The following is a 23,675-nucleotide window of genomic DNA, read 5'->3' on the forward strand; positions in this document are numbered from 1 at the left end:
TTTTGGGAAATCTTGGTTAGTTAATGGACCCCACACTTCACTGCCATATAATATTATTGGATTTATTACGGAATTTAGAATTTTGAGCCAGGTCCTAATTGGGATGTCAATTGGAATTTTCCTTTTGATGGCATAAAAAGCCCTTCTTCCCTTCTCCTTCAATTCATTCACAGCCATATTGAAGTTTCCATTATGATTTATTTTCAATCCCAAATATGGGTAGCTTTTTGTGTTTTCTAATATGTGTGTGCCTAATTTAAATGTATTATGTGAACTCTGAGACTCGTGTCTCCTTTGAAAGATCATGACTTTAGTCTTCTTCATGTTTACGTTCAGAGACCATGTCTGACAGAACTGGTGGAGGATGTCTAGGTTCTGTTGTAGACCCTCTTTAGTGGCTGACAGCAGAACCAGATCATCTGCGTACATCAGTAATTTTACATTGGTATCGTGCAGAGTCAGACCGGGTGCAGTAGAAAGTTCTAATAACTTTGCTAATTCATTTATATATATATTGAACAATGTTGGGCTTAAATTGCACCCCTGGCGGACTCCGCGACCCTGGGTGAAGAAATCTGTTCTTTTATTTCCAATTCTAACAGCACATCTGTTTTTTGTGTACATGGATTTGATCAAGTCATATGTATTTCCTCCAACACCACTTTCTAGAATTTTGAAGAAAAGACCTTTGTGCCAAATTGAGTCAAAGGCTTTTTCAAAATCGACAAAGCAGGAATATATTTTGTTTTTGTTCTGTTTTACGTGAATGTCAATTAGGGTTTTAAGAGTGTATATATGGTCAGAGGTACGATAATTTGGTAAGAATCCGATTTGGCTTTTACTTAGAACGCTGTGTTCTGTAAGGAATTCTATGAGTCTGGTGTTGATGATACTACATAGAAGTTTGCCCAAATTACTCGTCACACAGATACCCCTATAGTTTTTTGGGTCATGTTTATCTCCACTCTTGAAAATTGGGGTTATGAGTCCTTCATTCCAGACATCAGGAAAATAGCCTAGATTTAGTGTCAAATTGAATAATTTTAAAATAGCCAATTGGAATTTTTCAGAGCTGTGTTTAATCATTTCATTTAGTATGCCATCTGTACCACAGGCCTTTCTAGCTTTAAGGCACTGGAGTTTTGATTTCAGCTCTTGTTCTGTGATTGGGAAGTCTAAAGGGTTTTGATTATCCTTTATGATATTTTCCCATTTTTGTAATTTTTCACATATCTGGCTGGTTTCCGTTTTTGTATTTAGGGGTACAGTTGTAAAGAGTGATGTGAAGTGGTTTGTCCAAACATCCCCATCTTGGATAGCCATTTCTTCCGGCTTGGTGGTCCCAGAAGGAGTTAGAGCTTAGAGAGTCCTCTATTTTGCACAATTGTTTATTTACGTGATTGTTCCTTTTAATTCTGATGGTCTTTTTGTAGTGTTTCAATGATTCACAGTATTGGAGGCGTAGGGTGTCATTTTGTGGGTTTATGTGTTTCTGGTTTGATATTTTTCTTAGCTGTGTTCTAAGAGCTTTACATTCTTTGTCAAACCATTGGTCCTTTTTAGTTTTTCTCTGTTTGTTACCTGATAGTTTTAATTTGGACTTTGTTGCAGTTCTTTCAAATATATAATTGATGTGTTCTACAGCTAGGTTTACTCCTGTTATGGTTTGTAACCGACCCCAATCGCACAACACAAGACAGGTATGATGGTTTGCCAAGAAACAGATATTTATTGAAACACAGGGAAAAACAGGGAAAAGGGCACTGTCCCTTTAAGGGAGAATCACAAATACAGGAATATAATATGAGGGGAAGGAAGGGTGCCTTTAAGAGGCGGGCAGGAAAAAGGGAACACTATGGGAAGGTAAGGGAACGCCTAAGGGAAGGTTAAGGGAACGCCTTGGGACAGAGGAACTAGAGACTAGGTAAAACAAGGGACAAGGAGAACTAGGGAGAGAGGACTAGGGACTAGGAGAGCTAGGGATAGAGGACTAGGGACTAGGAGAACTAGGGAGAGAGGACTAGGGACTAGGAGAGCTAGGGATAGAGGACTAGGGACTAGGAGAACTAGGGAGAGAGGACTAGGGACTAGGAGAGCTAGGGATAGAGGACTAGGGACTAGGAGAACTAGGGAGAGAGGACTAGGGACTAGGAGAGCTAGGGATAGAGGACTAGGGACTGAGGAGAACTAGGGAGAGAGGACTAGGGACTAGGAGAGCTAGGGATAGAGGACTAGGGACTGAGGCCCGCGGAGGCGGGCTGGGGAACAGGGAGGAAACTGGGAGGACTGGTGGAAATCATCTGGGCCGCTCTGCAGGACAGAGGAGATAGTTAATGCACAAAGGGAAAAAACAGAGCAGGTGCAGAACAGTCCAAATAACAAAGTGAACAAAGTAATAATATCTTCGTGTGACAAACACACAGGGGGAGATGTAAAGTCCAAAAATACTATTCTAAGTGAGAACCAAAAACAGAGGCAATACGCTGGGAGATGAAATGTCCAAACTAACTAACAGAGGCAATACGCTGGGAGATGAAATGTCCAAACTAACTAACAGAGGCAATACGCTGGGAGATGAAATGTCCAAACTAACTAACAGAGGCAATACGCTGGGAGAGTGACATCACAATCAAAACTCACCCAGCGTATGCGTAATGGTACAGGAACAGCAGCGGCGGGGGGCCGGCTGTCCGAGCCGAGGACAGAGTGGTGCTGGAACAGGCGGCGGTGGCGAGGGTATCGCCACCGGGGAGCCGGCAGTCCGAGCCGAGGACAGAGTGGTGCTGGAACAGGCGGCGGTGGCGAAGGTGTCGTCACCGGGTAGCCGACTGTCGGAGCCGAGGACAGAGTGGTGCTGGAACAGGCGGCGGTGGCGAAGGTGTCGTCACCGGGTAGCCGACTGTCGGAGCCGAGGAACAGAGTGGTGCTGGAACAGGCGGCGGTGGCGAAGGTGTCGTCACCGGGTAGCCGACTGTCGGAGCCGAGGAACAGAGTGGTGCGCCACTGCTTGAGTGCGCACCGGAACCGAGGGACGCGTCGGGGTGCGTCTGCGAGGAGGAGTGTGCCAAGCACGAAGGTCTAGAAGATGCGCGTTGCGCGCTGGTCTGGAGAGCGTGCCAAGCTCGAGGGTTCTTGGAAGATGCGCGTTGCGCGCTGGTCTGGAGAGCGTGCCAAGCTCGAGCGTCCTTGGAAGATGCGCGTTGCGCGCTGGTCTGGAGAGCGTGCCAAGCTCGAGCGTCCTTGGAAGATGCGCGTTGCGCGCTGAGGACTGGAGAGCGTCTGCGCTGGTCTGGATGTGCGTCAGGACGAACAGCTGCGCGGGGGTCTGCAGTGGAACGCTGGGGTGCCTCCCGTGGAAGTACAGGGAGCGCAGACCAGTCTCCCCCACAGGCAACGGCGACAGCTGGCGAAGGCTGGAGCAAACATCTCGACGCCGGAGAATGGAACAGCATAGGCAGACAGAGGATCTCCCGAAAGAGTCTAGATGTTTAGAGAATATGACTCGGCAAGTATACAACACGACCCCACGCCAAAACGAGGGGAAGCGCCCTGGTATTTAAAGCCCACAGGGGGACTAATTAGCCTGCCACCACAGGTGCGAGAGATAATAGAATATCAAACAGGTGTGGCCACTAAGGGTAAGGAACGAGAGGGTGGGGGCTAGAGAGAGTGAGTAGGGAATTCCTAACAGTAGGCTTAAAGAAGACAGAGAATAGGGAATTCCTAACAGTAGGCTTAAAGAAGACAGAGAAAAGGTAGTGAGCAGCGGGCAAAACCTCACAGTATCCCCCCCTCCAACGGGAGCCACCCGGCGACCCAAAACAAATACAGACAGAGTGGCAGGGGGCAAAACAAGAGGTACTGGCCAAGCCAGCAGGGGAAGCCACCACAAGAGTGGGGCTAGCAAAAGAAACAGGGTCGCCGAGGGGTAACTAGGGTAGCAGAGGGGCAACTGGGGGAACTGGTCAAGAGGAACTGGTCTAGAGGAACTGGGTCTAGAGAACTAGTCTAGAGGAACTGGTCTAGAGAACTGGTCTAGAGAACTGGTCTAGAGAACTGGGCTAGAGAACCGGGCTAGAGAACTGGTCTAGAGAACTGGTTTAGAGAACTGGTCTAGAGAACTGGTCTAGAGGAACTGGGTCTAGAGAACTGAGGGGCAAGCAGGGTAGCAAAGGGGTAACCATGGTAGCACCGGGAAAGGGCTAGCAGAGGGAAGGTTAGCTGCCAGGGCACTGATAGCTACAGGGCCTATGCTAGCTGTACTGCTACATCAACATAGAGGCTGCGCTAGCTGCCGAGCTAGGCTAGCAGGGGGAAAGGGTAGCTGCCAAGGCACTGATAGCTACAGGGCCTATGCCAGCTGTACTGCTACATTAACATAGAGGCTGCGCTAGCTGCCGGAGCTAGGCTGGCAGACAGGGCTGGACCAGCATGAGAGCACAAGCTAGCTGGAAGGACAGTCCTAGCTGTGTGAGATTCTACACAAAAAAGTGGAGGCCATGCAGAGGGACCGGGTTAGCTGCTTGGGCCTGGCTAGCTACAGGGCCTATGCCAGCTGCAAGGCTGCATTAACATAGAGGCTGTGCTAGCAGCCGGGGCCAAGCTAGCAGACTGGGGCTCTGCTGAGGGACTGGGTTAGCTGCCAGGGCATGGCTAGCCACAGGGGGGTCAAACAGGGCAAAACGGGAAGCAAACAGGGGAGCTAACCGGGGAGACTAACAAGCTAAACAGGGGAACTAACAGGCTAACAAGGGAGCTAAACAGGACTAACAAGGAAGCTAAACTGGGCTAACAGGGAAGCTAGAGGGGAGACTAACAAGCTAACAGGGGAGCCAGAGGGAACAAGAAAAAAAAAAGGCAAACTCAACATACACAGTCTGTGCTGGCTGGGGTCGTAGACTTGGTGGGGTCGTACTGTTATGGTTTGTAACCGACCCCAATCGCACAACACAAGACAGGTATGATGGTTTGCCAAGAAACAGATATTTATTGAAACACAGGGAAAAACAGGGAAAAGGGCACTGTCCCTTTAAGGGAGAATCACAAATACAGGAATATAATATGAGGGGAAGGAAGGGTGCCTTTAAGAGGCGGGCAGGAAAAAGGGAACACTATGGGAAGGTAAGGGAACGCCTAAGGGAAGGTTAAGGGAACGCCTTGGGACAGAGGAACTAGAGACTAGGTAAAACAAGGGACAAGGAGAACTAGGGAGAGAGGACTAGGGACTAGGAGAGCTAGGGATAGAGGACTAGGGACTAGGAGAACTAGGGAGAGAGGACTAGGGACTAGGAGAGCTAGGGATAGAGGACTAGGGACTAGGAGAACTAGGGAGAGAGGACTAGGGACTAGGAGAGCTAGGGATAGAGGACTAGGGACTAGGAGAACTAGGGAGAGAGGACTAGGGACTAGGAGAGCTAGGGATAGAGGACTAGGGACTGAGGAGAACTAGGGAGAGAGGACTAGGGACTAGGAGAGCTAGGGATAGAGGACTAGGGACTGAGGCCCGCGGAGGCGGGCTGGGGAACAGGGAGGAAACTGGGAGGACTGGTGGAAATCATCTGGGCCGCTCTGCAGGACAGAGGAGATAGTTAATGCACAAAGGGAAAAAACAGAGCAGGTGCAGAACAGTCCAAATAACAAAGTGAACAAAGTAATAATATCTTCGTGTGACAAACACACAGGGGGAGATGTAAAGTCCAAAAATACTATTCTAAGTGAGAACCAAAAACAGAGGCAATACGCTGGGAGATGAAATGTCCAAACTAACTAACAGAGGCAATACGCTGGGAGATGAAATGTCCAAACAAACAGAGGCAATACGCTGGGAGATGAAATGTCCAAACTAACTAACAGAGGCAATACGCTGGGAGAGTGACATCACAATCAAAACTCACCCAGCGTATGCGTAATGGTACAGGAACAGCAGCGGCGGGGGGCCGGCTGTCCGAGCCGAGGACAGAGTGGTGCTGGAACAGGCGGCGGTGGCGAGGGTATCGCCACCGGGGAGCCGGCAGTCCGAGCCGAGGACAGAGTGGTGCTGGAACAGGCGGCGGTGGCGAAGGTGTCGTCACCGGGTAGCCGACTGTCGGAGCCGAGGACAGAGTGGTGCTGGAACAGGCGGCGGTGGCGAAGGTGTCGTCACCGGGTAGCCGACTGTCGGAGCCGAGGAACAGAGTGGTGCTGGAACAGGCGGCGGTGGCGAAGGTGTCGTCACCGGGTAGCCGACTGTCGGAGCCGAGGAACAGAGTGGTGCGCCACTGCTTGAGTGCGCACCGGAACCGAGGGACGCGTCGGGGTGCGTCTGCGAGGAGGAGTGTGCCAAGCACGAAGGTCTAGAAGATGCGCGTTGCGCGCTGGTCTGGAGAGCGTGCCAAGCTCGAGGGTTCTTGGAAGATGCGCGTTGCGCGCTGGTCTGGAGAGCGTGCCAAGCTCGAGCGTCCTTGGAAGATGCGCGTTGCGCGCTGGTCTGGAGAGCGTGCCAAGCTCGAGCGTCCTTGGAAGATGCGCGTTGCGCGCTGAGGACTGGAGAGCGTCTGCGCTGGTCTGGATGTGCGTCAGGACGAACAGCTGCGCGGGGGTCTGCAGTGGAACGCTGGGGTGCCTCCCGTGGAAGTACAGGGAGCGCAGACCAGTCTCCCCCACAGGCAACGGCGACAGCTGGCGAAGGCTGGAGCAAACATCTCGACGCCGGAGAATGGAACAGCATAGGCAGACAGAGGATCTCCCGAAAGAGTCTAGATGTTTAGAGAATATGACTCGGCAAGTATACAACACGACCCCACGCCAAAACGAGGGGAAGCGCCCTGGTATTTAAAGCCCACAGGGGGACTAATTAGCCTGCCACCACAGGTGCGAGAGATAATAGAATATCAAACAGGTGTGGCCACTAAGGGTAAGGAACGAGAGGGTGGGGGCTAGAGAGAGTGAGTAGGGAATTCCTAACAGTAGGCTTAAAGAAGACAGAGAATAGGGAATTCCTAACAGTAGGCTTAAAGAAGACAGAGAAAAGGTAGTGAGCAGCGGGCAAAACCTCACAACTCCTTCAACACTGTTAGAGTATGGCCTGGCTAGGAACGTATCTAACAGTGATTGTGTCTCATCACTGGCGATGGCTCTCTGGTAGTCCTGCATGCTGTTCTGGGACCATCTGTAGTATTTGGGGATGTTGTATAGTTTACTGGGCTGTGTAGGGGGATTTTTGAGCGACTCAGTTCTTTTCATGTATGCAGTGATCTGACTGTGGTCGGAGAGTGGGGTCAGGGGTTTGACTGTGAATGAACTGAAGGATACTGGATCCAGATCTGTTATCATGTAATCTACTGTGCTGCTGCCAAGGGGTGAGCAGTAAGTGTACCTTCCTTGTGAGTCCCCTCTCACACGCCCATTGACAAGGTAGAGACTCAGTCCTCTACACAGCTGTAATAAATCCTTTCCATTTTTGTTTATGGAAGTGTCATGGTTATTTCTAGGGGACTGGTTTACATGGTTGCATATGGTGTGGTCAGATATGAAATTGTCTCCATGTGTACTGGTGAAATCAGGGTGGGTTCCCGTTCGGGCGTTGAAGTCACCGCAGACAAGCACATGACCTTGACTTTGGTAAAGACATATTTCTGATTCTCTCTCTCTCTCTCTCTCTCTAATATACACGTCTGTCTGTCAGCTAACTAGACGGCCATCATGATTGCGCATGGTGTATGCGTGTGGTTGTTGGGGCTGTTGTGCGCGTTAGCAAGCTTTCCAGCATGTCAGAAGTCCCTGGGAATTATGTCCTGCTCTCTCCCAGGCAATCTAGGTCATTCCCAGACATATACAGCCTTGTAGAAATCACTGAAATATTTAGCATGCAGAGCGGTGACGGTGCAAAAAAAAATCTATTTCAACTCTTTCTTTCCCTCTCTCTCACACTCTCACACAGAGCCCCACTTCCTACATGCAGTGGAGTACGGGAATTATGTCTACTTCTTTTACAGGGAGATCGCTGTGGAACACAACAATCTGGGCAAGGTAAGGCCACCTCACCCCTCACAACACTGAGCACCTGCCAGTCTACCGTTATTAGTGCTTTAGAATTAGGAAGAACAAAAGAAAAAGCCATGGAGCAATTCTCTCTGTTTTGCAAATGTAAACTCATCACTAAGTGAAATGATTTGTGTCTTACATGCACGCACACACACACACACACACACACACACACACACACACACACACACACACACACACACACACACACACACACACACACACACACACACACACACACACACACACACACACACACACACACACACACACACACACACACACACACACACACACACACACACACACACACACACACACACACACATTAGGATGTTGTATGGCTGAGGGCAGGTTCAGATTTGCCCATACATCATCCAGTGAATGGCTGATCCCGGCCTGGCCTGCTGGAAGTAAGTGTCCTCCATCATCCGCCAGCTAATAAATATTTCAGTCCTACTAATGCTGGGGATGACACCTGGCCTGTGATGGAGGTTTGCACTGGTGAATTATTAAAGTTGTCTTATCCAACCGCTTCACATGCCTCATTTACACCACTAAGCCCAACATTTGCCACATTTGTAGTCGCACACACACACACACACACACACACACACACACACACACACACACACACACACACACACACACACACACACACACACACACACACACACACACAAGATGTGGTGTAGTTAAGGGCAGAGTTTATTTTTTTGCCATTTGCTAAAATAAGAACATGTTACTCCGGTACAGAGTTTTGGGATGAGAGTTTGTGGTGCCTGTGAACGTGTGTGTGTTGCAAAAGGATGGAAGGATGTATTATTCAGAGTGTTGAAGTGTTTCTAGCCTCTTCCTGTGCCTCATTCTTTCCTCTTTCCATACGCCCGCTACCCCCCACCCCTTCCTGCCCCTCGCAGGCTGTGTACTCCCGCGTGGCGCGGATCTGTAAGAACGACGGCGGCGGCTCTCAGTGGGTTCTGGAGAAACACTGGACGTCATTCGTGAAGGCGAGGCTGAACTGCTCCGTCCCTTACGGGGAGTCCTTCTTCTACTTCGACGTGCTCCAGTCCATCACCGACATCATCGCCATCGACGGGGTCCCCTCTGTGGTGGGCGTGTTCACGACGCAGATGAACAGGTGAGCCGCGACCGCCTCCCGTCGACTAGATCGATTTGCGAAAGCCTAGTTTTTTACGAGTTCCTCAATTCAATTGAGGTATGAAATAAAGAGCTGTCTTGTTTTTCTCCCCTCAGTCTCCCGGGCTCTGCGGTGTGTGCCTTCTCCATGGCGGACATAGAGAAGGTGTTCCAGGGCCGTTTCAAAGAGCAGAAGACCCCCGACTCTGTGTGGACGCCCTTCCCAGATGAGAAGCTACCCAAGCCCAGGTAAGGCTCTTGAATCAACTCAAGGGGACAAGAGACGGAACAAAGCTCTAAAGAAGTGAGATGCTAAAAAGAGATATTCGTTAATTTCAGAAGTGTAAGAAGGAGCACCCAAAAATGAAAGTGGCAGATGACAGTTTAACACACCATCTGCCTGTCATTGACCCCCCCCCCTCCTCCTCAGCCTAGTTAATCCCAATGAAATTAAATCTTTTTCACCAGAGAGGGACATGGGTTATTTTCTGTGACCCGGCATACAGACACACACACACATACCATCTGTTGACGATTAAATAATTTATCTGGCTTAATTAGACACGTCGCATATTTAACCTGCTCACAGTCCGTACATACACAGGTAGCAACGTCCAGAACACAAAGTCCACAAAGCACCTCATTACTTTCAGTAAATCATTCATGGAGGATAACCGTGCATATGTATATTTTATGTTTCCATTTGTGGATTTTCTTTTTGGGTCCTAATGAGCAGCTGCACCCTTGCCCCCCCCCCCCTCGCAGCACTTCAATCCAACCTTTACAGGTCCCAGAACGGTGATAGTATAGAGTGATCGTGACCTTTGCCTTCTTGTGTGTGTGTGTGCCCTTTGCCCCCAGGCCTGGCTGCTGTGCGGGTCGTAGTCCAGCCGAGTCTTATAAGAGCTCCATCGAGTTCCCAGACGAGACCCTGCAGTTCATCAAGTCCCACCCGCTCATGGACACGTCTGTCCCCTCCATGGGGGACGAGCCGTGGTTCACCAAGACACTTGTCAGGTAAAGGCCTAACCACAACCTTATCCCAACCATAACCATAACACCTAACCCCAAAATAGCTCCTTTAAACCTTGTGCCAATGTCTCCACAATGACAAAAGAGTCTCGTATTCATCACCTGCGGGAACATTCGATCCTCACAACAGTAGGTAAACGAGGTCACACAAACAAATACAGTAATGTCCTCCCACTTGTAGCCCCAAGGGCCAAACTATTTGACTAATTCAAATGACCTCTACTATTTTCCACTGAATATCGTTCCAGGTGACTGAACCATTCCTTCCTGCTGTGTGTGTGTGTGTGTGTGTGTGTGTGTGTGTGTGTAGGTACAGGCTAACGGCTCTGGCAGTGGACAACAGCGCGGGGCCCCATGGGAACTACACGGTGGTGTTCATCGGCTCCGAGGCCGGGGTGGTCCTCAAGGTGCTGGCCAAGACCTCGTCCATGGTGTCCCTCAACGACAGCCTGCTGCTGGAGGAGATAGACGTTTTCAACAAGGCCAAGTAGGGACACATGTCCACTTCTCTTTCTCTCTCTGTCTGTCTGTCTCTGTCTTTATTCTCCTTTTCTCTCTTCCGTTTTCTGAACGAGGAGTCAGCTACTCTCGACCCGGAGCAGAGTGTTACTTCCTGGCACAGATAGCGTGTCGGCCTGCTTTTGTGTGTGAGAGGGAGAGGGTGTGTGTTGGTGCATGATGTCGATGTGTGTCAGGTGTGCTGTTGAATGGTGAAAAAGCTTTTTGTGAATCCGCCTCCTAACATTTGATTAGAGCAACAGTGTGAAACAGTAGACAGCGTTATCTGATGAACCCCTGATCAGGTTTCTCCCTCTCGCTCTCCCTTGCTCTCTCTATTTATTTTTTTGTCTCTCTCTCTCTCTTTCTTCTCTTGTTATCTACCTCCCCCTCTCCTACCTACCTCTTCTATCATTCCTCTATCCCTCCCTCTCTTCTCCCCCCCTCTCTCCCTCCTTTCCTCCCGTCCAGGTGTTTGTCTAACCGGGATGATGACCGGCGCGTCCTGTCGCTGCACGTGGACGTGGAGGCTCACAGCGTTTACGTGGCGTTCTCCAGCTGTGTCATCCGCATGCCCCTCAGCCGCTGCGAGCGCCACTCCTCCTGCCCCAAGTAAGTGACATGGAGACCAACAACACGGATCACTCTGTGCCCCCCGTCCCGTGTACAGTCATAGCTCATCTTAACCCTTTCACTGCCACATGACAGAAGGTTAACCTTTCACTACAGAATGTTAACCCTTTCACTGCCACACGACAGAAGGTTAACCTTTCACTACCACACTACAGAAGGTTAACCTTTCACTACCACACTACAGAACGTTAACCCTTTCACTACCACACGACAAAGGGTTAACCCTTTCACAACCAGACTACAGAAGGTTAACCTTTCACTACCACACTACAGAAGGTTAACCTTTCACAACCACACTACAGAAGGTTAACCTTTCACTACCACACTACAGAAGGTTAACCCTTTCACAACCAGACTACAGAAGGTTAACCTTTCACTACCACACTACAGAAGGTTAACCTTTCACAACCACACTACAGAAGGTTAACCCTTTCACTGCCACACGACAAAGGGTTAACCCTTTCACAACCACACTACAGAAGGTTAACCTTTCACTACCACACTACAGAAGGTTAACCCTTTCACTGCCACACGACAAAGGGTTAACCCTTTCACAACCAGACTACAGAACGTTAACCCTTTCACTGCCACACGACAAAGGGTTAACCCTTTCACAACCAGACTACAGAAGGTTAACCTTTCACTACCACACTACAGAAGGTTAACCTTTCACTACCACACTACAGAACGTTAACCCTTTCACTGCCACACGACAAAGGGTTAACCCTTTCACAACCAGACTACAGAAGGTTAACCTTTCACTACCACACTACAGAAGGTTAACCTTTCACAACCACACTACAGAAGGTTAACCTTTCACTACCACAATACAGAAGGTTAACCCTTTCACTGCCACACGACAAAGGGTTAACCCTTTCACAACCAGACTACAGAAGGTTAACCTTTCACTACCACACTACAGAAGGTTAACCTTTCACAACCACACTACAGAACGTTAACCCTTTCACTGCCACACGACAAAGGGTTAACCCTTTCACAACCAGACTACAGAAGGTTAACCTTTCACTACCACACTACAGAACGTTAACGATAGGTTATGACTATAACCAAGTTCTGTTAGTTAGGGGCGATGCTTGGCATCACACTGCACTATCTCGCGTACGTGCACGCGTACTGAATAAACCACAAATGTACCTCTAATACCAGTATTAGTCTGACCACACCCCTCATCAGCTTACCTTCATAAGCAGGTGTGTGGTCACCTGCTCTCCTCCTTCCCAAGCTTTCACCACAAGGTGAGGACAAGGGCTGCAGCGGCCGTCTGATGCCAAGCATCGCCCCTAACTAACAGAACTTGGTTATAGTCATAACCTATCGTTCTGTATCGTTAGTGGCTTAGCTTGGCATCACACTGCACAAGGGAGGCCAAGCGGAGCCACTGGCTGACAAATACACCCCGCTGACAGCCCCCCAAAACCATCAGAACAGGGAGGGCCGAGCCCCCCCGACCCCCCCTAATGGAGGGTATCCCCCCTATTAGAGGCTTCACGGGAAGGCGACGGACCCGACCGTGCGAAGAGGCACTCAAGCAACTTAACGCACAGGGTGAGCAGACCGTGGCTTGACCCCACGACTACACACACGCACAACCCGCATGCCACCCGGGAACGAACGGAGGAACAACCTCGTCACTGCCCCCAGAATCACGGGGTCAAGGGCAAACCCAACCCCGTGGCAAGGCCGTAGCAGCGGAGCGCGAAGGAAGACCCAGACCCACCAAAAGGACTGGACTCCCTGGAATGGGGGCCCGGAGAAGTCCATGATGCCAGCATCAAGACCCCACCAGGTGGGCACGTAGTGCCCCGCCCCCCACATCGCCAGCGTATTCGGACAAAGGCCCCCCAGTTACTGCACCTGGTAAACCCAGGCGGTATCCCAACCAAGTACTAACCAGGCCAGAACCTGCTTAGCTTCCGAGATCGGACGAGATCGGGCGTGTTCAGGTCGGTATGGCCGTAAGCCGAGCGGGCCCCGTCCCCCCAACAGTACACCGCCTGGCACACTAACCCTGCAGAACAGACAGTCAGCATGGCCGTAAGCACACAAAAAAGGTTAACCAACGGAAGCAGGCAGCGCACCGGGGAAAAACCAGGCAACAGGCTGTTAACCCTAGCCTGGAGACTGCGGACGAGACAGGCGCCAGAGGGGACAGCTGAACACAGCTGCCCCGGCGGAAGGGGCGTATGCTGGCGTTGTTGCATGACCAAGCCTCCATTTAAAAACCCCCACCCAGAGGGGTTGAGGCAGAGAAGGCTGACACGATTGGCAGACGTCATGAACGTGCAGGGGCACCCTCAAACGGTGAACCCGGGAGTTGACACTGCACCAACACACCAGGGAACCAACCACCTCGGTGTTACCCAATGCGGTGGTTGTTCCTATAACCCCTCAAGAAAAAACTCCAAAACACACCTGCGGGTATACACCGGCTATACCGCAGTACAAGTGTTTCAGTTTTCAAAAAAGGGTTAACCCAGGCCTACGGGTCGCAAACATCACTTCGGACCGGGCCTGGCGGTACGGGAAGCACAGGGTCACCAGAGGAGGTCAAAAAACCACCCCCACAGGCCCCTCTTCGCCATGCGTGAGAGAGGAGCGAAAAATAATGGAGAACCAGCCCCTAAGCACACCGTACTTGGTATTCCCAGGCGGTCTCCCAACCAAGTACTAACCAGGACCAACCTGTGTAGCGGCCGAGATCCGACGAGATCGAGCGCGTACAGAATGGCATGGCTGTAAGCCATGACGACAGTGCTGAGTAAAAACATACCCAACCAGGGTCTCCATAGCGCTTAACCCTGTGACACCCAGACCGACCTGGCATTTTTCCCCCTGAAAAAAGCCCAAGTCCCTCAGGGTACCAGAACAGCAGATCTGCATCCCCGGCGGACAACGGGTTCAACTGATCTGGACCAGCGTGACCAGAACCAGTCCCGTGCCCTAACCACGCCGACATGCCTACTCCAGGAGAAGGGCAGATATGCGTGTTGATCTTAACATGAAAAGAAGGCGCCACCCAGACGTTCGGACGAACCGCGCCTGGTGGCCCACCCCAAGGGCGTGAGACCCCACCACATATGTTCAGATCCATCCCGTCATCATCCCCCAGACATGAACGAGAATCCGTCGACAACCCACCCAGGTCATGGGATGTGGTCGTCGGAAGAGGAAAAACCCCCATCTCAGTTGCTTTATAAAAACGCTGTTTCAACCACAAGCAACCAAGGCGTGCCAGTCAATCGCCTGTTTACAGCGAGCTAGCACTATACGTGCGTCGGGACACACCCCCATCAATGAACAGGCTATTTAGACCTGTCATTGAATCCCCAAGGCGCCCAGGGGAACGACAAGAGGGGTGTGACACTCCCTAACTCCAACACTTCTGGAATAGAAAGAAGGAAGCATCAACAGTATGTATCCCAGTCTACACAGCCGGGGTAAAAAATGTTCACATTTTTACATCCCACCACCCTCCCATAGGAAAGAGACGGGGATCCCCAGAGAGACTTCCCACGCGAGCTGTACAGATTGAAAAGAATATATTGCACCTTGAGCCATGTAAAAAACTGGTTTTAGGGCCTCCGGGGAAGAGGCACTGAACCCATACACACTCAATAAACGAATTGAATCGAATATACATACAATAGAAAAGGACCCTTCTAGAGGGTCCACTCACTTTGACAATCTGAGGAGGAAGGCTCTGTACTCTGATGGAGGCTTCCTCACATGGAAGAAGGAGTCCGAACTCACAGAAGGCCTGAATAGGCGCTTGGTGAGGAGGAGCCCTGACCACCCCCCCTGAAAACAGATCCATCACATGGACCTGAACAGCACACGGAAGTCCTACCAACAGAGACGCGCACGGTGACGTACTCTATGGCGGGGGAATTCCTGCGGTGCACACGCCCAATATACCAGGCCGTGGGACCAGGAACTCCCTCCCCCCCCCCCCCCCCCCCCGTAACGTGCCGAACCGCCACGTGACGGGAACCTTGAAGGACAGGGGGTGTACCCCTGACCGACAGAACAATGGGGAGAGGAAAGGTTACCAGTTCACCCCTTTACGACCCCACACCCATGATACGATGTAACGACAAAAAGAGAATATGACACAGTCATAGTCAGCTCTATGAAGCGTTTCACAGCTCCACACAGCGCATGAGCTAACCTGCTATCTGATTTTTACTAAGGAAAAACACAGAATAGAGAGGGCTCTAAGAACCCCGGTCCAACATACACATGTGCTTCTGTGGCCAGTACAACCCAGTTGTAGGTCACATGACACACACAACCCATCATCACCTACAAAAAATGGCAAAACACTCAACAGAGGAACGCCGTTTTTTTCACAATGAGAGAATACATCATTCTTGATTAGTATCGACCACAGGCCTTGCTAAGCACACATGACAGCAACCAAACCAATTTCCCTTTAGGAAATACGTTTCTCCAGCAGATTTAGCACAACCTCAGCAATCAAGCTAAGAGTTACATCGTATCCCTACCACACAAAAGACACAATTAATGCACAACATGTCTGACAGGAGGATGAAAAAGTCCCCAGGGAACCGGGGGGGAAAACACAATCCTCCTATTTTACCCTCAATACGGCCAGTTAAAACAGGAAAACCTGTTAATGTGTGAACACACTGTTCATTGTCATTACAGTCTGAGAAAGAACATTCTTTTACTCACTTGTCACCAAGCATAGCTTCATAGGTTAGTTACCTTAGTTGTGAGTACACGGCCGTGTTTCTCACACAACAACCAGATCATTACATCCCGTTTGCACGGAGAAGCTAACTGCCAGTGACAAAAACAGCTCACACATAACCCGCAACGTATCCTAAATGCATTGTAGCAACACACGTTTTGGGAAAAACACCGTTATTCACAATACATTTAGCAAAGTAAAACCAGAAGACGTGTTATGAGGTCTGGTCAACCCCGTTCCTACCCGGAACGCAGATCAGCGAAGTGCAGTCACAGACACCGTAGGAAACACAGCCGCTCCTGTGTTGTTCGAACTGGGCAGCGTCGCCGCTCCAACCCGCACTACAGTCCTTTGTTGATGCAACCTTGCCGTCCTGGCTCAGGGCAGGGTCGACGAAACATCCCCTGTCAAGGATGACGTCGTAGTCAAGAGTGTAAAACATGTTAAAATCAAAGCACGTTCAACAGAATAGCTATCAAGCTAACGGCCGCTCCAACCGTTCGGGTGCTACTGCTTCCGCTCGCGAGACGCCGATCTAACGACGCACGCGATCAGAAGCGAGCTCACGGCGCGCGCGCGAGAAGCTAAGCTACCCCGCGCCAGGCCATGGCCATAGCAGCAAGCTAACGTTACCTAGCGACCACGACATGCTAGCCCCGCAGCTAACAGCTGACTGGCTAATAGTAGGCCCTAAGCAGGCCATGCAGCGATCCAGCAGGCTAACGCAGCAGTTAACAGCTGACTGGCTAACCGTAAGCTATGAACATGTAAACAATGACATAACACTCACCCAGACAGGCCGCCGTTCTGAACCTCTCCTCACTTTTTAAGAGAAAAGAGAAAACAAGATGTCAACACCGCTTCACAACGGTGACATTACCACATCCGACGGAATCAGCACAGTACCAACTGGCCTGTGTAGCTGACTTTGAACATGAATCTGCCGCTATCGCACATTACATGCACATATCCCCTCGTGAAGGAATACTCTCATTTGAATATGAAAGATGGGGCCTTAACACGGTGACAGAGAGAATCCACTCGTCCAGAACACACAGGGATCACCAGTGTCAATGGTCGCGGCCCACTAGTTAAAACTATAATGGTCTTCAGACCAAGGTCTTCTGTCGCCTAGGTGGCTGAACAAAGGACCCTAGCCTGGGGCCGGTTTCCATAAACTTTGTCAAGTAGCCCCCATAGCACTAACAGACAAGTGGAGCCCGCCAGCAAACACTACTCACCCAACCTGGAACGCACCGCTTCTCACAACAGCGGCATGTCCGACAGTTCAGCTGTGGCCTGACAGGTTTCACCCCAACAAACACAGCAAGGAACTGCAGTTGAGAAGCATGCAGCGGCGTGCTCCCAATACGAAAACCGGTGGAGGGTTTTTAGAATGATCATCATCTTCCAGACACTCCAGTACGAAGACAATATCGCCGTATTTTCTCGAAAATAGTGAGAGAGAAAATAAAGATATGATGTCAACGTATCCTTGTTTCCCAAAGCTGCTCCTAAACCTTTCTTCCATCATGGTGTCAAGTGTGGGGATCTACCGAGGCACTTCTTCCTTGTGGTGAAAGCGAGAAGGAGGAGAGCAGGTGACCACACACCTGCTTATGAAGGTAAGCTGATGAGGGGTGTGGTCAGACTAATACTGGTATTAGAGGTACATTTGTGGTTTATTCAGTACGCGTGCACGTACGCGAGATAGTGCAGTGTGATGCCAAGCTAAGCCACTAACGATACAGAACCCTTTCACTGCCACACGACAAAGGGTTAACCCTTTCACAACCACACTACAGAAGGTTAACCCTTTCACCACCACACTACAGACGGGGGCCGAGATTCAATTTTAATTCGAAGCTTCGAATTTAAATTTATTTTATTTTATAAATATATATATATATATATATATATATATAATTTTTTTTTTATGTTGTGGGACTCGTACAGCACTTTGTTCAACTTTGTCAGTGCTGTAAAGTTTAAACCTTTTTAAATCTTAGACAAACGAAACACTTTGCTTTCATGAAATATTGTAAGCCATCATTTGAGGCTTTATAAAAGCAGCACAATGAACACAAATCTGTCAGTGCCGAGTCCGACCTCATCTTAAATAACAAACAGCATTGCTTGTTGTAATTAATTTAATTAATTTAATATATTTGAATTTTTTATTTTCATATTCGATTCCCATGCCCATCGAACGAAGCTTCGAAGTATTTAAGACAGCCCTAAGTTCTGTATATATCCACATCTGTCTATAATCCTTTTTACATATCTGTAGATACTATATCTATACATATCCCTTACCTACTCTTACTAGTTACTCTGCTGGTCAGTACGACTTACTACCATAGTTTATTTATACCTGTATCACTGTACATATTAATACTACAACTCTAGCACTATTACATAGTAGTACTAATTTATATATTTTATACCCAGTTTAATCACCTGTACATTGTATATTACTATTGCACAGTATTGTTACATTTGCACTCTGGTTGGATGCCAAACTTCTATTTGCTGTACTGTACTTGTGTGTAAATATGAAGAATCTAATCTAATAGGTTTGGCCATTTATTGTTTTGTTTTTCCGTGCACGTCGTTAAAGGGCGAGATTGTGCTTGGCCTGCAGCAGCCTCGTGGTTAATGGCCAGTCAAACACGAGGGTTTAATGGTACACCACACAGAATGATTAACCCCTGTGTTGTGAGTGTGTGTGTGTGTGTGTGTGTGTGTGTGTGTGTGTGTGTGTGTGTGTGTGTGTGTGTGTGTGTGTGTGTGTGTGTGTGTGTGTGTGTGTGTGTGTGTGTGTGTGTGTGTGTGTGTGTGTGTGTGTGTGTGTGTGTGTGTGTGTGTGTGTGTGTGTGTGTGTGTGTGTGTGTGTGTGTGTGTGTGTGTGTGTGTGTGTGTGTGTGTGTGTGTGTGTGTGTGTGTGTGTGTGTGTGTGTGTGTGTGTGTGTGTGTGTGTTTGTGTGTTTGTTTGTTTGTTTGTTTGTTTGTTTGTTTGTTTGTTTGTTTGTTTGTTTGTTTGTTTGTTTGTTTGTTTGTTTGTTTGTTTGTTTGTTTGTTTGTTTGTTTGTTTGTTTGTTTGTTTGTTTGTTTGTTTGTTTGTTTGTTTGTTTGTTTGTTTGTTTGTTTGTTTGTTTGTTTGTTTGTTTGTTTGTTTGTTTGTTTGTTTGTTTGTTTGTTTGTTTGTTTGTTTGTTTGTTTGTTTGTTTGTTTGTTTGTTTGTTTGTTTGTTTGTTTGTTTGTTTGTTTGTTTGTTTGTTTGTTTGTTTGTTTGTTTGTTTGTTTGTTTGTTTGTTTGTTTGTTTGTTTGTTTGTTTGTTTGTTTGTTTGTTTCCAGGTCCTGTGTAGCAGTGAGGGACCCTTACTGTGGCTGGAAACCTCATGGAGCCTGTGAAAGGATCCTGCCTGGTGTTCTGTAAGTAGGCTGATGTCTTCTATCTCGTTAAGATCAGCTAAAGAGCAGAAATATCTTGCACACGATAGTGGGCTGTTATCTCACGACTCTTATCTTGTATGTCTCTCATGCCCCCCCCCCCCCCCCCCCTCCCTCTCTTAGGACTGGCTATGAGCAGGACGTTGAGTGCGGTAACACCGCTCATCTGGGAGACTGTCACGGTAAGGCTCCACATCATTTCATCCTACCCTCACACAAACACACATACTACATACACACTATACACGAAACACACACATCCATCTGCACATACACCCCATGAGCCTGCCCACTCACACCAGTAACCACTTCAGTAACCTGCCTCCCTACATGAGTCTCTGTGCAGTATTAACACACACATCTACATTATGGTTACAGCACATGGCCAGCTGTAACTGGTGCCACCTGCAAGGCAGAGACATAGGGGGCATGATGCTCGTTGCTCAGTTGGTGCAAATGGTAGACGCCTCATACTGTTTGGTGGCATTTCAACATATACGACACATTCAAGGATGGTGCTTTTGATCCATGTGCCCTGCATTTATACCAACTGAACATGACACATAGAACCACACACATAAATGGCAGCTGTTTAAGATAGTCTGGTCGATTTTTTTTAATTTTCTTTAAATATTATTTGAATTTTCATTCACATTTATGTGTTCATACATTTTGTATTTTCACATCTACACATGTACTTTTTCTTTCACATGGTGAAAATGTCTTTCTTTTTCTTTCAAACCGTTTCCACTCAGTGGATCTTTAACCTCCACTCAGTATCCTCCTATTCTTTCCTTTGGCTTCTTTCCTTTGGCCCTCGTGGCCCTGGTCACCGCGGGGTCTAGCTGCTATAGTCCTGGCTGTGGTAACGGTTAACCCACTGCAGTAGATCATTGGTTGTCCCTGCATCTCTCTGCATTGTCTACACTGGGGATGACTAACTCTTCAATGTCTGTGGTTACTAACAAACCTCCAGCGCCGAGGCAAGCTCAAGAGAGTACTCTAGAGAGTTTGCGGTAGATCTTTGTTAAGTGAAACCTCTGGTCAGCCGGAGCGCTCCTCACTTCTCTCTTCTGGTTAAATGCATGGCACGGGGGGGGGGGGGGGCAATTGGGTAATGGAATAAGGCAAGGCTTCACGTCTTCCCTCTAAACTAACAGCATTATTTGTTATAGAAGGCGAGCTGGATATAGGCACCTAACAGCTTCTGACAATCAATTTTCACCATGTTCCTTCCACACGACACATGACATTTTGGATCTGGTCGAAAGGCTACTTTTGGGCGGGGCAAAAGCAGACCGTCATGCATGGTGGAGTTTCCACACGGACACACGCACTCTCCTGCTGAGGGAAGACTACGACAGAGCACCGCGATGGACTTGCATCAGGGACTTAACCCATCCCCTGTTTTGATTGTAGGTGTGTGGGAGATCCAGGCAGGCGAGGCCAACCAGATGGTCCACATGAACATCCTTATCACCTGCGTGTTTGCTGCCTTCCTCATGGGGGCTCTGCTAGCTGGCTTGGTGGTCTTCTGCTATCGTGACTCCTTCCTGCGCAAACCCAGACATGTCCACAAGGACGCAGAGTCTGCCCCGTCCTGTTCAGACTCCACTGGGAGCTTCGCCAAGCTCAACGGGCTTTTCGACAGCCCTGTAAAGGTACCGCAGTCAGCGCTAAGCTATAATTATGTCAAAACTCTTAATTACGATGTGGTAAGGTAGTGTTTAGAAGCAGAATGTTAACAGATTGCGCCGTTTATCTTGTTCTCAGGAGTACCAGCACAACATGGAGTCTCCCAAGCTGTACACCAACCTACTGAGTAACGGCAACGGTGACACCAAGACTATGATCATGCGAGATAGCTGTCAGCCCCCTGAGCTGGCCGCCCTGCCTACACCTGAGTCCACGCCCGTCCTGCAGCAGAAGGGCCTGCAACCCATCAACAACCAGTGGGAGAGGGCCCACGTGAAAGCCAACGGCTCCCCCAAGGAGCCCAACTCCTCGTCCCAGTTCCTCTCTTCTTCTTCCTCCCCTCCTCCTCCTCACGCCAACCAACCTCACCTGGCCCTGGGCCACTCCCACATCCCCAGTCGCGTCGTCCTGCCCAACGCCACGCACGATCAGAGTAACCACGGCAACGGCGAGGACACGTCGCTGCCGCGCACCGCTGACAGGAAGCAGAAGAACACGGACTCCAAAGGGAGCAGGAAAGAGCAGAAGAGGTCTGTGGATGCCAGTGATCGGCGGTCGTTCTGGTTGGCATTTCCAAACCATGCAGTGGTGCATCCCGTCAGTACGCTCTCCGTGGTGCCTCTGTAGAAGGCCCTCAGGATGTGTGGCCCCGTGTCTAACCTCTTCAGTCTCCTGAGGTGGTAGAGGCGTTGCTGGGCCTTGTCCACCACGTGGCCGGTGTGCACTCCCCAGTCCAGCTTCTCTCTGATGTGAACTCTGAGGATCTTGAAGCTGTCGACCCTCCCCGCTGCGACCCCGTTGATGTGGATAGGGTCATGCTCAGGGGTGTAAAGTACTTGAGTAATTGTACTTCGTTACAATACTTAAGTACTGTTTTGGGGGATTTGTACTTTACTCGAGTATTATTAGGTTTGTATACTTTGTACTTTTACTCCATTACATTTCAGAGAAAAAAAACATACTTTTTATTCCTTACATTTAAAATACAGACCTACAAAGTACAAATCTCGCAGGTCCAACCATTTTAATTAGTATATTTGAATTGTTTATTTGGCTAAAACTAACGTTAACGTTATTAATCCTGCGACCGCAGGTAAACAGCCAACCAAATCCCAATCAATGGAAAATTAACCCGCCCATACCCATGCTGATTGGTCCTTGTGCAAGACTAGAAAGCGGGGATCTTTGATTAAACACCTGTTATCAGAAGAATAGACAGTCAGAGTGACAAGCCATAGAAGATGGCCACAATGAGTGATGAAGAGGACGAAACGGTCGACGATGGCGTGGACGGACAAGACGAGCATCCATGGCCCTATCTACATAGAAAATACATAGTAATAATTTTAATGCAAAAAAAGTGTCCTCTGTTCTTTCATTTCAGCATTGTCTATCGCAGAACACATTCCATTGTGAGCAGAGTGTATGCTTGGTTTCATTCCAGCCTTGCCTAAACACCAGCTGATGATTTCACTAATTGGCTCACCTCTTCAACTAACTCACCTGGTACAATGTATATTTAAAATGGAAACTTGGCCCACGATGGAATGAGTTTGAGACCCCTGGTCTATCCCTTTAAAAAAAAATACTTTAACTTTTTAGTACTTAAGTACATTTAAAAGTAGGACTTTTTTACTTTTATTCAAGTGTGTTTTTAGCCAGATACTTTGACTTTTACTTGAGTCAGATTTTGAGACTGTACCCATACTTTCACTTAAGTATAATTTCTGGGTACTTTTTACACCCTCCTCCCTGCCTATAGTCGATGATCAGCTCCTTGGTCTTGTCAACGTTGAGAGTGAGGTTGATCAGTCTATCACCGCTGTGTCGTCGGCAAACTTGATCACCAAGTTGGAGCTGTGTGTGGCGCCACACAGTCGTGGGTGTACATGGAGTAGAGGGGGGGGGCTCGGGACGCAGCCCTGGGGGGTCAGAGGTGTTGGGGGAACTCTAGTGTGGTCTGGGGTTGCTTCTCTCAGCCAGGTCTCTGTGAGGCAGATGATGTTACAATCCTTAGTTTCCTGTTGGAAGGCGATCCTTGTTCTCAGCTCATCCAGCTTGTTTTCTAAGGACTGTACGTTCACCAGTAGAAGCTCGTCGTCTCAGCCTCACCACAGCTCCCGTTGTCTTGGTGACCTCCTTTGTTTGTTGTTGTCGTTGTTCATTGATTTATTGATTGAAAGTTTTATTAACAGATTGCAGAATGGGTACAATACAGTACAGCTCAATACACACAATTGTTAAGGGGATGCAGACCTGAGAAAGACTTTCGTCTTGTTTACATCAGGGTCCCCCATTTTCAATTCATCATATATGACATACATGCCATACAGATAGACAGTACTGCTACATCTATACATTTATGACATACCAGATTTACAAATACAGTACTGTTTGTGATGCAAAAAGAGTCTAAAAAAGAGAGTATATACATTTGACGAAGAAACTGTACATTGGAGGAGGTGG

The 23,675-nt window shown here is 48.8% G+C and overlaps 1 protein-coding gene across 1 annotated transcript in view; it reads left to right on the forward strand.

Annotated features, from left to right (window-relative positions):
- The window catches only part of LOC311236305 (semaphorin-6D-like), a gene marked incomplete at its 3' end in the record, with an annotated part of 40,453 nt that extends 18,617 nt beyond the window's left edge, over nucleotides 1–21,836 (forward strand). Inside the window, exons 8-17 of the mRNA XM_084338382.1 lie at nucleotides 7,919–8,007; nucleotides 8,943–9,163; nucleotides 9,280–9,411; nucleotides 10,024–10,179; nucleotides 10,505–10,681; nucleotides 11,164–11,304; nucleotides 19,419–19,496; nucleotides 19,638–19,696; nucleotides 20,934–21,175; nucleotides 21,288–21,836. Coding sequence (XP_084194508.1) covers nucleotides 7,919–8,007; nucleotides 8,943–9,163; nucleotides 9,280–9,411; nucleotides 10,024–10,179; nucleotides 10,505–10,681; nucleotides 11,164–11,304; nucleotides 19,419–19,496; nucleotides 19,638–19,696; nucleotides 20,934–21,175; nucleotides 21,288–21,836 — 1,844 coding nt within the window. The remainder of the gene's footprint in view (nucleotides 1–7,918; nucleotides 8,008–8,942; nucleotides 9,164–9,279; nucleotides 9,412–10,023; nucleotides 10,180–10,504; nucleotides 10,682–11,163; nucleotides 11,305–19,418; nucleotides 19,497–19,637; nucleotides 19,697–20,933; nucleotides 21,176–21,287) is intronic.
- Nucleotides 21,837–23,675: the final 1,839 nt, after the last annotated feature.

The sequence above is a fragment of the Notolepis coatsorum genome (assembly GCF_963971535.1).
Source record: "Notolepis coatsorum genome assembly, contig: SUPER_10_unloc_1, whole genome shotgun sequence".
NCBI lineage: Eukaryota > Metazoa > Chordata > Actinopteri > Aulopiformes > Paralepididae > Notolepis > Notolepis coatsorum.